The sequence below is a fragment of the Chiloscyllium plagiosum genome, chromosome 25, assembly GCF_004010195.1.
Source record: "Chiloscyllium plagiosum isolate BGI_BamShark_2017 chromosome 25, ASM401019v2, whole genome shotgun sequence".
In the NCBI taxonomy this organism is placed as follows: domain Eukaryota; kingdom Metazoa; phylum Chordata; class Chondrichthyes; order Orectolobiformes; family Hemiscylliidae; genus Chiloscyllium; species Chiloscyllium plagiosum.
The window spans coordinates 52,735,854-52,751,435 of NC_057734.1; the positions used below are offsets into that span (position 1 = coordinate 52,735,854).

Genomic DNA, 15,582 nt, shown 5'->3' on the forward strand with positions numbered 1-15,582 from the left:
AAGGATTGCTGTAGCTGGCTCTTGGGAATGTGTTGGACTTATGATGCAATTATCAGTAGAGTATCATGTAGAGAACAATTTTCATATCACAAGAGTTTGTTTGGTTTTGAGAAAGAACAGAGTAAGTATAATTAATTGGAGCAAAATCAACTCAGTTCGGTTCAGGTCCACTCAAAATATATTCCCATGAACAGAAAGGAGGGTTCTAGGGATGGGGAGGGGTGGTGGGCAGCAAATGCAAAACTCCCTCGATGATCGATGCGATATATAATAAAAAGTGTGCTTATGACAGATGTCAGGTTGTTTGTAAATAAGGGAATCCAAGACAGAGTATGAAAACAGACTGACAGATCATAAGAAATAGGAGCCAAAGTAAATATTTAGAAAATAGAACATTGAACAGTACAGCACAAAAACATGCCCTATGGCCCACATGTCTGTGCCAACCATGATGCCAATCTAAACTAGTCTCATTTGTCTGCACGTGGTCCAAATCCCTCATTTCGCTGCCTGTTCAAGTGTACGTCTAAATGCCCCTTAAATGTTGCTATCATTGCTTCTACCATCCTCTGGGTAAAAACCTTTCCTCGCACATCTCCTTTAAACTTTCCCCGTCTCACCTTAAACCTATGCTCCCTTGTGTTTGACATTTCCACCCTGGGAAAAAAGACTTTGACTGTCCACCATATCCATAATGTGGAGATGCCGGGGTTGGACTGGAGTGGATGAATTCAGAAGTGACACATCACCAGGTTCTAGTCTAACAGATTTATTTGCAATCACAAACTTTCGGAATGCTGCGCCTTCAAAAGCACTCCAAAAGCTTTTGATTTCAAATAAATCTGTTAGACTATAACCTGGTGCTGTGTCACTTCGGACTTCACCCTATCCAAGCCAGTCATAATTTGATATACTTCTATTAAGTTGCACCTCAGCTTCTGACACACCAGTGAAAACAATCTGAGTTTAGCTAACCTCTTATTGCTAATATAGTTCAATCCATGCAATACCCTAGTAAACCTTTTTTGCACCCCCTCCAAAGCCTTCACATCCTTCTGATAGTGTGGTGTCCAGAACTGCACTAAACACTCCAAATGTAGCCTAACTGCTTATACTTTGCCCATGACTAGCCAATTTTTATACTCAGTGCCCCAACTAATAAAGGCAAGTATGCTTTCTTTACCACCTTATCCACTTGTGTGTGTACTTTCAGAGAGCCATGGACTTGTACTCTAAGATTTCTCTGAGTATCAGTGTTCCAAAGGGTCCAGCCATTGACAGTATACTTTCCTTTTGCATTTAATCTCCAAAGATGCATCACCTCACATTCAGCTGGATTAAATTGCATCTGCCAGTTCTCTGCCCAACTTTCTAACTGATCTACATCCAGCTCTATCCTTTGCTAACCTTCCTCACTATTCACAACTGCACCAATTTTCACATCATCTGCAAATTTACTAATCAGACCACCCACATTTTTATCCAAATACCTATACACACACTATACAAATAACAGAGGTTCCAGCACTGATCCTTGCAGAACACCACTGGTCACAGATCTCCAATCAGAAAACATCAAACTATCTTTTATGATCAAGCTAATTTTGTATCCAACTTGCCAAATCACCATGGATCCTATGTGACTTAATATACTGAACCAGTGAGGGACCTTGTCCCATGAGGGACCTTGTCAAATGCTTTACTAATGATCATGTATATAGAATCCATTGTCCTACCCTCACTAATCATCTTCATCACTTCCTAAAATAATTTGTGAGACAAGACCCCTCTTACATAAAGCCATGCTGACTATCCCTAATAAGTCCATTCTTCTCCAAATGTGAGTAAATCCTATCCCTATAATTTCCCTACCACTGATCTAAGGCTGACCAACATATAAATTCCTGGATTATCCCTGTTGCTCTTCTTGAACAAAAGAGCAACATTGGCTGTTCTTCTGGGACCTTGCTTGTGCCTAAAGAGGATACAAAGACCTCAAAGATCCCAGCAATCTCCTCCTTTGCCTCCTTCAGTAAAGGATATTTACTGGGATAAATCCTGGAACTAAGGGGCAACTGTTTCATACAGAGGGTGGTACGTGTATGGAATGAGCTGCCAGAGGAAGTGGTGGAGGCTGGTACAATTGCAACATTTAAAAGGCATTTGGATGGGTATATGAATAGGAAGGGTTTGGAGGGATATGGGCCGGGTGCTGGCAGGTGGGACTAGATTGGGTTGGAATAGCTGGTCGGCGTGGACGGGTTGGACTGAAGAGTCTGTTTCCATGCTGTACATCTCTATGACTCGATGACTCTAAATCCCATCAGGCCTTGGGGACTTATCTACCTTGAAGTTTTTGAAGAAAACCCAATATCTCCTTAATAACCCAATGTCCCAGAATATTAACTAATCTCACCATACCCTTCTCCTTCATGAATACCAAGGCAAAGAACACATTCAGGATCTCAAGTAGTTCCTCTGGCTCTACACATAAATTTCCTCCTTTGTCCTTTAGTGGACCTACCCTTTCCCTACTTACCCTCTTATATACAGATAAAATACCTTGGGATTCAACTTAATCCTATTTGCAAACAACATTTGATTGCCCCTTTTAGCCCTCATATTTCTGCACTGACCTCTCCCAAAGAGAATCCCATCCAGACCCAGCAACACCAACATCCTGTTCCCTTAACCCCACATTGTATTATGGCTAACCCACCAGACTACATATCTCTGGACACTATAGGGCAGCTTAGCATGGACAATTCATCTAACATGCTTACCCTCTGATGTTCAGTACTTTCCATGGTTCTATCATTAATAATGTTTAGCTCTCCCCAGCAACTGTCTGTGAGAAGTTTGCACATTCTCCCCATGTCTGCGTGGGTTTCCTCCGGGTGCTCCGGTTTCCTCCCACAGTCCAAAAATGTGGTTAGGTAAATTGGCTATGCTAAATTGCCCGTAGTGTTAGGTGAAGGGATAAATGTAGGGGAATGGGTCTGGGTGGGTTGCTCTTCAGAGGGTCCGTGTGAACTTGTTCGGCCGAAGGGCCTGTTTCCACACTGTAAGTAATCTAATCTAATCTAATAAATGCATTACCTCACAATTCTTCAGGTTGAATTCTGCTTGCCATTGCTCTACCCACATGTCCAGTCCATTGCTAACTTCCTGCAGTTAACAGTTATCCTGTTTACAATTTATCACCAAACCAATGTTTATGTCATACATAAACTTCTTGATCATACCCCTACATTTAAGTCCAGTCATAATTTACACCATAAACAGCAAGGAGTCCAGCAACGATCCCTGTGGAACTCCATAAGAAGCAAGTTTCCAGTCACAGAAACATCCCTCTATCATCATTCTTTTCTTTCTGCCTTTCAGATGATTTTGAATCCAATATGCCACTTTGCCTTGGATCTCATTGGCTCTTATTCTCTTGACCAGTCTGCCATTATCAAAAGCCAAATGTCCTGGGTAGATGAGGGTGAGTAGTAGAATGGGATTAGAATCAGTTGTGAGGATCATCGTGGGGAGGGGTAGATGGTTAATGAGATGAATTTAAAAGATATGACAAGAAATCTTGCTAGGCTTTGTGGAAAGTGAGCCTCTGTGAAACCTGAAAACTGAGACAACCACAAAAACTTTAAGATTTGGTCCACTGAATTCTCTTCTCTAAAATGACTTTAGGTGCTAGGGAATAATTAAAGCTTTTAAAACAAACATTAATAATAAAGTATCAAGGGTTCTGGGTCAAAAGCATATAAATTCAGTTGTTGTACAGATTAGCCATGAATTAATTGAAGAGCCATAAAGACTCACTGGTACCGCACAACTTCATCCATTATATCCAATCTTCATCTATACCTTCCCATATCAGGAAAAATCTGGAATATTTCTTTTTATTACTATGCCAAAACTTTGATAATGAATTCACAATTACTGACTTTTGTTGGTTTTGTAGGCTGTACAAGAAGGCTTGCAAGAGAGACACCACACATTGAAGATGATAACCAAGCTTACATCAGGCGGTGTAGTCCAGGCCATCGTTAGAGATGAAGGAAAGTGGTTTGCTGAATCAGATTACCGTAAAGGGGGCAAGCCTGCAGGTTACTGATGGGCCTGTGGGACTGTGATCAGCAGAATTGTGTTAAAGTTCATATTTACAGCAGCATGATATGGGGTTTCATGAATAATTAACTAATGGAGTGACGATGAGTGAAAGTAGTTAATAAACAATGTCTTTTTATCAAGCCAATATATATTAGATATTTACTGTATTTTTATTCTGCAAAAATCTGTCTTGATAAAGCAGGACCCAACAGGGCGTTACAAAGAGATTGCCTTGTGTTGAAGGCAGAGCTTTGTCAATTATTAATCTTATTTTCATCAGATCCAAGTGTTAAGTTGCTGGAAAAAATTTCTATCTGTTATTCAGTTTAAAAATTTCCAGGCAATGAATTCAAAGCTGGACTATTTGGGTCCAATAGGTGGGCGGTGGTAACGGGAACAAATTAAAACTGAGAAGCTGCACACCTCTCAGGACCTCAGATCTCAATCAATACATACACAAGGGTGATTTTATGCAATCTTCTTCCAATGATCTTAGTACCTTCAGTGGAAGCAATGCCAGATAATGAACATAAACGCTGCTGACACACGAGCTTCTACACCAAAGTTCTAGCGAACAAGCAGGAAAACCTCTTGAGATGTTCTGTCCCCTTTATTGCTGCTATTCTATGGACTGGATGTAATCTTTTGTATTCAATGTAATCAATTTCATCTAGTCATTTCTTTAACTGACAAAATTGGTGAATTATGTGATCTTGAAACAAATTGTCCTCAGAGTTCTTTAACATATTCATTTTTTCTCTATTTTTGTTCTTTTAGAATGCTCTAATCCTTGCAATTATGTTCCTCTCTTGCTGTGAATAATTTTACTAATTATTTCACTGCCATATTATGCAACTGTCAATAAATTATAAAACCTAAGCTTTGTTTTGCATCGTTTTTATTTAATCATGGATCCTGGGGTTTCATTGGCAGTTATAATCCATCCATAAATGACCATGAGAAAGTGGTGCTGAGCCGTCTTCTTGAATCACTGCAATTCATTTGCCCTGAGGGAAAGAATTGAGGAGTTTGATCTAGAATTTATGAAGGAACAGTAACATATTTCCAAGTCAGGAATGCTGTGTGATTAGGAGGGCAAATTGTAGGTAGCAATGCTCCCAAGCACCTGCTGCCCATGTCCTCCTGGTCACTAATGACACTACAGTGCTTCTTGTAGGTAGTACTCCCTGCTGATATGAGTACCTGTGGAGAAGTACTGTTAAGCTCGAGGATGGGGTGCCAATCACGAATGTTGCTTTGTCCTGAATGTTTCCTTGAAAACATTTTGAGAATCCTTTATGTTTAAATTCATTGTCTGACAGGTTAAAAAAAAACTTTCAAAGATAAATACTTGAAAAGGAGAAAATTGCATTGTTATTAGGAAAAGTAGTACAATTAGACTAACTGTGCTATCGTATTATATTGCTATAATTCTATCAATACTGGAATAAGAGAGATACTTTTAGACCATGCTTTGTATCCAGCTCCAAAAACACACTTGCTCATAAGTTCCACATATCAATGTATTTATGTTTAAATGGTACTTTTGTGAGATTCAATATCTCAAAATCATGAAGCCATAGTGGTATGTCTGAAGTTAAACACTTAAAAAAAGAACTGGTATAGATGAGGGATCAAATACAGAGTTTATTTGGTCAGAATTAAGGAGCAATAGTGGAATTATTCTGGGTGTATACTACAGGCCACCAAATATCAAATAGGTTATATACAAGCACATTTTCAGGCAAATTATAGAAGGATGCAAGAACTACAGTGTCGTGATATTGAGAAATTTCAATTACCCCAATATCAACTGGGAACATAACAGTGTAAAGGGCAAAAGAAGATGAATTCCTAAAATATGTACAAGAGAGCTTTCTGATTGCTATGTTTCCAGCTAATGAGGAAGAAACTAAAATTAGAGAATGAAATTGGGTAAGTGGAATACTTGGGTTTGAAGACTTATTAATATCATCAGGTTAGAATAGGTATAAAAAAGGAATAAATACAATCAAAGATAAAAATAATTGACTGTAAAATGGCTAATTTCAGTGAGTTGAAAAGAGATTTGATCCTGATAGGCTGAAATCGAAAAACTGCCGGATCAAATAAGGGGTAAGGGGTAAATGTAGGGGTATGGGTGGGTTGCGCTTCGGCGGGTCGGTGTGGACTTGTTGGGCCGAAGGGCCTGTTTCCACACTGTAAAGTAATCTAATCTAATCTAAAAAAAAATAGTCATTTAATGATCAATGTGATGGTTCAGAGGAGACCACACTGCTGTGAGGAGAAATATAGGAACAGCATCCAAAGTTTGAGCTCTCCAGATAAGGCAAGAAAATAAAATGAGACAGAATTAAGTAGTTTATGGAAAATGTATGGATCATAATATACATTTAAAAAAGCATTTAACGAAGTACCACACAATAGATGTGGTAACAAACATAAAGTGCATCAGATTTTGAGGGGGCAGTGACAACGCAAATATAAAATTAGCTTGGGACAAACAGCTGAAAACTGTGGTTTCAGGCTCCTGTGATGTTCCTCAGGATTGATATTAGAACCACTGTTTGTTTTAATGCATGTAGATAACCTGAATATTTATTTGTTCATAAGATGTGGGTTTCAGTGACAGAGCCATCAATTATTGCTAATCTCTAGTTGCCTGGGAAAAAAAATGATGGTGAGTTGCCTTCTTGAATGTGTGTCTGAGAGCCAATTATAAAAAATGAATTAGTTAAAAAAGGGAGCAACTAATATTTTAAAGCTGTAATGTGCCTGAATAAAGCTTTGAGAATTTCATCTCCAGTTCTCTTTAAAGTAAATAAATAAATTGTAAATAAATAGATTTTCAAAAAACTCACAATAAAGGAGTATATATCTGTTTGATTCAACAAGAAACCAGTATTAGCAGAAATAAAACTTTTGAAAACTGCACATGCCAAGAATGCCCAGAGCTGAATGTAAGTAATTTATTTCAGTGATTTATTGATTCTTGAACAATGACACCAGAGGAGGGGTAGGAATCAATGCTAATTTTAGTGGCAAAAGAGGAACCTGCGGATTGTGGATAGTCAGTTCGTTGTACTCTCCATGCAGCTTTCCTTTGTATGTAATAGGTAACTCATTTGTCACTTCCCTTTTTCCAACCCTAAAGTTACACTCAGCTCCCTTCCCCTCCCCAGTCCCAATGAAGGGTCAAGCCTGAAACATTGACCTTCTTGCTCCTCAAATACTGTGCCAATTCAAGCAACACACTTTATCGAGTTTGAAGGAACTGTCAACGATCAAGGAATGTGTCCTGTATATTCCTTTCTCACTGTTCACTTTTCTCTTCAGTAAATAAGTGGGCACTTCAAAATTTATTTCCAATTCATCCATGTCACCAGTGTGACCAGCCATAAGCTGCCAGTGCCTTGTTTAATGGAACAGTCACTGTTATTTGATAGATTGCAGTAGACATTATTGTTTATAACAGTCAGGTTGGCTATGTGTGTACCTCTCTGTACAAGAACCCTTTGTACTACCCAAACTGACCTGAAAAGACAATAACATATCAACAACACTCACCTACCATTGAAGTCCTTTCATATCTGAAATATTTACTGAAATTTGTACCACTATGCAATAGAGGATAAAATGCATACTGTACTATTTTTCCAAAATTTCATTGACCATCTGAAGCCCCTCCTACAATCTCACCTCACAGATTTCATCATACTAACTCCATCATCTGGTGAATCATGTTTTGCAATTGTTCATAAGTTTATCTACTGGCACGGAATGAATTGAGAGCTGTCAGTACACCAATTATTTCTCAGGTTCTCTTATTAACTCATGTCTGACACCTATTGATAATTTGAAACAGTGGATGAGACATCATGAGTAAGTAATGCTTCCTTTTATAAGCTAAAACATCAGATGTGATGATGTAGTGGTTATATTACTGGACAGGTATTCCTAATAATGCAGAAAGTGTGATTGAAAGTTTCAGAACTTGAAATCAGTTTACAAATCTTTAAATAAAAGCTGATATGTATGAAACTGAAAATGAAGCTGTTGGAATATTGTAAAAACACAACAGGTTCACTAATGTCCATTAGGAAAGGAAACTTCCTTTGTTTCTTTTGTCAGTCACCTTGAACTTGTTCCTCTTAATCTCGTTCTTTCTGCTATGAGGAACAGCTTCATCCTATCTTTTCTGTCAGAATTCTTCATGATTATAAAAACACCAGTGGGATGGTGTTCAAATAATGACAGAGATCGGTGAGTGGTGAAAATAGCCTCTTTTATTCAGCAATCACAGCACATGTTCGAGGCGGCAATAGAATCCCGAAATACTGTTCTTACAAGAGCCCCTTTATACACAGTTCTTAAATATATTGAAATTCCATTACTATGATTTTACATTTTTTATCTCTAGTACACAACAGATTGAAGGGCTTCTGTCCTGGTATACAGGAGATGTGCTAAGTGCTGGCTGCTAATTCTGATGGGACGTCTGTCTGGTCTGCTTGCATAAGTGGGCGGCATGATGGCTCAGTGGTTAGCACTGCTGCCTTGCAGCACTAGGGACCTAGGTTCGATTCCAGCCTTGGGCGGCTAAGTGCTGGCTGCTAATTCTGATGGGACGTCTGTCTGGTCTGCTTGCATAAGTGGGCGGCATGATGGCTCAGTGGTTAGCACTGCTGCCTCGCAGCACTAGGGACCTAGGTTCGATTCCAGCCTCGGGCGACTGTCTGTGTGGAGTTTGCACATTGTCCCAGTGTCTGCGTGGGTTTTCTCCGGGTGCTCCGCTTTCCTCCCACAGTCCAAAGATGTGCATGTCAGGTGAATTGGCCATGCTAAATTGCCCATAGTGTTAGGTAGGGGGTAAATGTAGGGGTATGGGTGGGTCGCGCTTTGGCGGGTCGGTGTGGACTTGTTGAGCCGAAGGGCCTGTTTCCACACTGTAAGTAATCTAATCTAGGCCTATAAGTTCTAATAAGTTAAAAAGTGTACCTATACTTAATAAATGAATAAAGGATAGTAAACTGATCACTGCAGTTGAGATTTATTTATTATTTGCTTGTATGAGTTTCATTCATTCATGGAAACGCTTAAAGGGATAATGGCCCAGTTAAAAGGTATTTAATCTATTCAGGAGATGGGTTGGGAAGGGCTGATTAATATTATAATGTTTCGTGGAGACTTGATGGGGATGGTATGGTTCTGTATGTTGCACTTATTCAGAGGTAGCAAGAGCTGATAACGTGTAGAAATGCAGCAATAAGTTTAAAAGGGTTGTTTTTAAATTTGGATACGATACGAATGAATGAGTGAAACCATGTTATAGTAAATAACTGGTTAGTAAAGGGTTATGAACAGGAACCCGGTATTAATGAATACAGTAAGCTGGTGAATGAGTTAATAAAGATAGCCTATAACACAATATCTCATAATACAATATCTCACACACCTCTCACACGCATTTTCTTGATCTTCTCGTTAGCAAGGAGAACAAGTCCTATGCTCTCCAATCATCCCTGGAACCGAACCCCCTATAATGTCTTCACATTCTTCCTGAAGTATGGTGCTCAGAACTGGAAACTGTAGCCCTGTTGAGACAGAACCAGTGTTTAATTCAGGTTTTGTCATAAATTCCTTGCTTTTGTACGCTGTCCTCATATTTACAATACTCAGATCTACAGAATGAATCAAAAAATGATTAAATTATTCTATAAGGGGAATAGACACTACTTGTATGTGTTGCTGACTGGTGAAATTACAACGTCTGTAGGATTTTCTGTGTACTTCAGAAAGACTTATTACCTTTAGATTTGTACATGCATATGGCCAGGTATGTTCAAGATCTGTCCCTGAAGGGTCTCCAATTCCACCTTTAAATATGAGACTTTTAGACTATATTAGATTCCCTACAGTGTGGAAACAGGCCCTTCGGAAACAAGTCCACACCGACCCTCCAAAGAGCAACCCACCCAGACCCATTCCCCGAACTAATGCACCTAACACTACGGGCAATTTAGCAAGGCCAATTCACCCAACCTGAACATCTTTGGACTGTGGGAGGAAATCGGAGCACCTGGAGGAAACCCATGCAGACACGGAGAGAATGTGTAAACTCCACACGGTCAGTTGCCCAAGGTGGGAATTGAACACAGATCCCTTGCGCTATAAGGCAGCAGTGCTAACCACTGAGTCACCGTGCCGCAAGCCTGGAATGAATTTAGTAGTAATAATTGACATACATTACATGCCCTTATGGATTCTGTTCTAGTATGATCATTAAAGCTGGGTAAGAGATGGCCATAGATGGCTTGAACTCAGTGTCATTTCTGTCACATGCCAGAATACTGGCTCGGCAGGAAATTTGTTATTCTGAACTTTAACTGTTCTTTCATAGACATAGGTAATGCTCTTTTTTGTAATTATAGTCATCCCTGTTTCCGCCAGGAAATTAGAGTATTGGTTTGGGTTGTGCAGCCTTCAAACTGAAAATAAAATATGGCTTATTGTTATGAAGATGTGGATACACTGTATCTTTAAGAAAGTTATTAGTAAGTAGCACCAAGTAGCACCTGACAGCACCAAATATTCTGAAAAAAAATGTAACATTTGGTTGAATAACTCGATTAGCTGGTTGCCTGGAGACAAAATAAATTTGAATTCAACCAATCAGTTTAAATTATACCCCAAAATACCAAACTCCAATCAAGTTTGAATTGAGTATATTGACAATCTTAAAAGCCAATGACATAAAGCAATGCTTTGAGGATACAAGACCATGGAAAATTGAACAGTTGGGAGAAGAACTGCCAAGCCAGCATGTAAAGACTGCCTGAAAAATACCTCTCTTAAGAGTACCTTTATTGATCAGTAACCTATGAAGTAGAATCCTCAAGAAGAAGAAAAGAAGTCAGGAATACAGAGAAGAACCAAAAGCTGCCTGGTTTTGAGATAAGAAATTTTGTTTTCTAAATCTTAAACAGGAGTTTTATCAGACTAGTGTTGTAGAAGGGAAGGTAAAAGAAAGGTTAGAGGAAGGAGTTGTAAATAGTTGTTAGTTAATTGTTCTCTATTATACTTTAAGAAATAAATTTAAATATTTCTTGATCTCTCAAATTTTCACTGATTACTGCATGGGATAAATCTTTTCTATGTTGCGGGTTTTAAATTAGTAGAGGGGTTTATCCCGTGTCATAACAGTTTGGAGGCTTAACTGGGATTTGAACTGGTTTAGACAGATTTGAAGGTATGAAAAATCCCAGCAGATTTAAACACCTGCAGGTTAGTGTCCCAGATCTTTAAATGAAACGTGGGTAATTAATTTCAGTGACTTGTGGTTGATTAAATTAAAAGTGAGGCTCTTAAAATTGCTAAAGAGATTCTCAAAGATGAATCTCAAATTTGCCAAGAAAGTTTAGAAGGAAAGAAAATGTTCATACTTTTAGAATTAGCAAATAAGTCAGATTTGGGTTTAACCAAGGACAAAAGTAAAGCTGAAATTGTAGGGGAGTTACTCAAACACTTAGGTGTGTCAGAGAAATAGACAAGTGCAGTAAAGGTAAAAAAACTTAGATTACAATTGAGGAAAATGAAGTTAGAAGATAAACAAAGGGAGAGAGAAAGAGAGAGAGAGAAGAGGGGGAGAGAGGAAAAAGAGAAGGTTCTTAGCTGAGCAAAGAGATAGAGAAGAAAGGGAAAGAGAAAGAGAGAATTTGAACTTGAGAAGTTGTGACTTAGTCAGCAAAGTTAACAGGATGGTGATTAAAAGAGAAGGTAGTGATAAATATAAATGTGTCAAAACTCGGCCACATTTTGATGAGAAAGATGTTGAGGCCTTCTTTATTTCATTTGAAAAATTGATGCATCAGATGGAGTGGTCTGAGGATTTATGGGTAATGCTAGTTCAGACTAAACTGGTTGGCAGAGCTAGTGAGGTATTTGCTGTGCATCCAGATGAGGGGTCAAGAGGTTACCAAGAGGTCAAACAGGAATTAAGTACTTATGGATTGGTACCAGAAGCATATAGACAGCGGTTCGGAAACAGAAAGAAGGAACCAGGTCAGACTTATATTGCATTTGAAAGAATTAAACATAGTCATTTTGATTGATGGGTGCTTGCTTTGAAAATAGGTAAGATCTTTGAGGCTCTAAGAGAGATTCTTCTGCAAGAGGAGTTTTAAACCTCACTTCCAGAGATGGCAAAAATTCACGTGGAGAAACAGAAAGTTCAGGAAGTGAGAGGAGCAGCAGAATTAGCAGATGAGCTCATGTTGGTGCATAAGACAAGCATCTGGCCAGAATTTCATCCTGTGAGGAATAGAAGTTGGGAGAAGGGGAGATCCTACACTCCGAAAAAAAGAGTAGAGAATGCTGGTAAGATTTTACCACAGGTTAAGAAGCCCAAGAGGGTGGAGGAGGTGAAAGGCTCAGGTGTTTTCACTGTAATGGAGTGGGACACAGAAAATTACACTGCTGGTGGTTCAAGAAGGGCACTGGGAAAAGGTGTTTTCACCACCAGAAGGTGGGACACGTAAAGACACAGTGCTGGTCATTAAAGAAAGGCATTGTGGGAAAAGATGTGGTAAAAGAAGCTAAACCAGAGGCATTAGTGAAAATAATTAAGGACACCCCGAGAAGAGCCGAGGAGCTGTAGGAGAATGCACTGCCCAGGCAGGGGCTGGGTATGGAGTTAGTACCTGATCTCTACAAAGGATTCACCTCTGTGGGTAAAGTTTACTCAGAGGGTCGAGCTGTGGATGTGGTGTATATGGACTTTAGCAAGGCATTTGATAAGGTTCCCCATGGTAGGCTCATTCAGAAGGTCAGGAGGAATAGGATTCAGGGGAACATAGCTGTCTGGATTCAGAATTGGCTGGCCAACAGAAGACAGCGAGTGGTAGTAGAAAGAAAATATTCTGCCTGGAAGTCTGTGGTGAGTGGTGTTCCACAGGGCTCTGTCCTTGGGCCTCTATTGTTTGTAATTTTTACTAATGACTTGGATGAGGGGATTGAAGGATGGGTCAGCAAGTTTGCAGATGACACAAAGGTTGGAGGTGTCGTTGACAGTATAGAGGGCTGTTGTAGGCTGCAGCGGGACATTGACAGGATGCAGAGATGGGCTGAGAGGTGGCAGATGGAGTTCAACCTGGATAAATGTGAGGTGATGCATTTTGGAAGGTCGAATTTGAAAGCTGAATACAGGATTAAGGCTAGGATTCTTGGCAGTGTGGAGGAACAGAGGGATCTTGGGGTGCAGGTACATAGATCCCTTAAAATGGCCATCCAAGTGGTTGTTAAGAAAGCATATGGTGTTTAAGAGTCGTGAGATCTTGTTGCAGCTCTATAAAACTTTGGTTAGACCGCACTTGGAATACTGCGTCCAGTTCTGGTCGCCCTAATTTAAGAAAGATGTGGATGCTTTGGAGCGGGTTCAGAGGAGGTTTACCAGGATGCTGCCTGGATTGGAGGGCTTATCTTATAAGGAGAGGTTGACTGAGCTCGGATTTTTTAATTGGAGAAACGGAGGAGAAGAGGGGACCTAATTGAGGTATACAAGATAATGAGAGGCATAGATAGAGTCGATAGCCAGAGACTATTTCCCAGGGCAGAAATGTCTAACACGAGGGGTCATAATTTTAAGCTGGTTGGAGGAAAGTATAGAGGGGATGTCAGAGGCGGGTTCTTTACACAGAGAATTGAGAGAGTGTGGAATGCGTTGCCAGCAGCAGTTGTGGAGGCAGGGTTATTGGGGACATTTAAGAGACTCCTCGACAATAGTCTCTGGCTATCGACTCTATCTATGCCTCTCATTACCTTGTATACCTCAATTAGGTCCCCTCTCCTCCTCCTTTTCTCCAATGAAAAAAATCTGAGCTCAAAATTAATACTTTGTAACTGTGCCCATTTACTCAGGAAGGTTAGTTCTCCCTGTAAAATATTTGCCCCTCATGTCTTTTCTAAATCTCTCTCCTCCTACCTTAAAAATGTGCCCCCATCCTAGGGAAAAGACACCTACCATTAATCCTATCCATACCTTACATGATTTTATAAACCTCCATAATGTTTATAAATTTTATAAACCTCCTCCTCTCAACCTCCTACACTCCAGTGAAAAAAGTCCCAGCCTATCCAGCCGTTCTTTATAACTCAAACCTTCCACACCCAACAACATCCAAGTAAATCTCCTCTGAACCCTCTCTGGCTTAATAATATGCTTCTATAACAGGCCTTACAGAACTGGACACAATATTCCAGAAGAGACCGCACCAACATCCTATCTTCGTATATATGACAGACAAAAGAAGAAGTATGGGTGGAAAAGTATAGACAGGAAAACAAATTCTGTGGATCAAAAGCCAGCCTGTGGTATACATGAGGCTGGGTTGAATAATTTTTTGTAGTTTTTAAAAATGTTTTTTTTACTGATGGTAATACAATGTTGTCTCCGTAACATTTGATTGAATAGTTGATTGGGTGGACCTGGGTCTTTTCTTTAATTAGGATATTTTCTTTAGAGCCTCTAGATTTTTTCATTCACACACACATGCAGAGAAATGGTGAGCAATGCTTCTCATTTGCTGAATGTCTCTCAGATCTGTTATTAACTGCATCTGGACCAATCCATAAGCTGATTCTTGGTGGCTTTCCCCTTGACACAAAGATTCCTGGTGCCACTCTGTCGGATTAAGTAACAGAAGAAAGTGAGGACTGCAGGTACTGGAGATCAGAATCGATAGTGTGGTGCTGGAAAAGCACAGCAGGTCAGGCAGCATTCAAAGAGCAGGAGAATCGGCGTTTCGGGCATGAAGGGTTTATGTCCAAAACTTTGATTCTCCTGCTCTTCGGATGCAGCCTGACATGCTGTGTTTTTTCAACACCACGTTCTCAACTCTGATTAAGCAACAACCGCATTGCTTCAAAAAGTAATATATCTGCAAACTCTCCCTGTGTATCTTAGTTGTACAGCAATATCTGGCTGATTTTCTACTAACAACATCGCTGCTTCAAAAAGTAATGTATGCAAATAACTGCATGCCTTAGTTATATGGCAATGTCTGACTGATTTTCCACTTGATAATACAAAAGGAAAAATATATGGTCTGTTACAGCACCAATGTGTACCATAACCATTGGCTCATGACCCTCCCCATGCAGAATATGTTTTGCTGTCTCGTTGATGTCCTCTACTCTGAGGCAACACAACATGTGGAAATCTTGCAGAAACACCAGCCTTTCCCCTAACTGGGGACACCAACATTTCTACACTTCGCTGCCCTCTGGCTGCACATGCATGCCCAAAGATGCCATCGTCTGGAATGCACTCCTTCAAGGTATTCTCACACTTTACAGTCTCTAAGATATGAGTGCCTGTTCAAGAGTGTAACAGTCCCCAAAGCTGCTGGGCGTCCTGCCTTATGCTACACTTCTTGGAAGGCTGCACACCTACGAGGCTGAACGTTCACTTCT

General features: G+C 39.9%; 1 protein-coding gene across 1 annotated transcript in view; it reads left to right on the forward strand.

The window, feature by feature from the left end:
* Positions 1-4,992, forward strand: part of LOC122562890 (glutathione hydrolase 1 proenzyme-like) — a 102,140-nt gene extending 97,148 nt beyond the window's left edge. The window contains exon 14 of the mRNA XM_043716215.1: positions 3,965-4,992. Coding sequence (XP_043572150.1) covers positions 3,965-4,117 — 153 coding nt within the window. The 3' untranslated portion in view covers positions 4,118-4,992. The remainder of the gene's footprint in view (positions 1-3,964) is intronic.
* Positions 4,993-15,582: the final 10,590 nt, after the last annotated feature.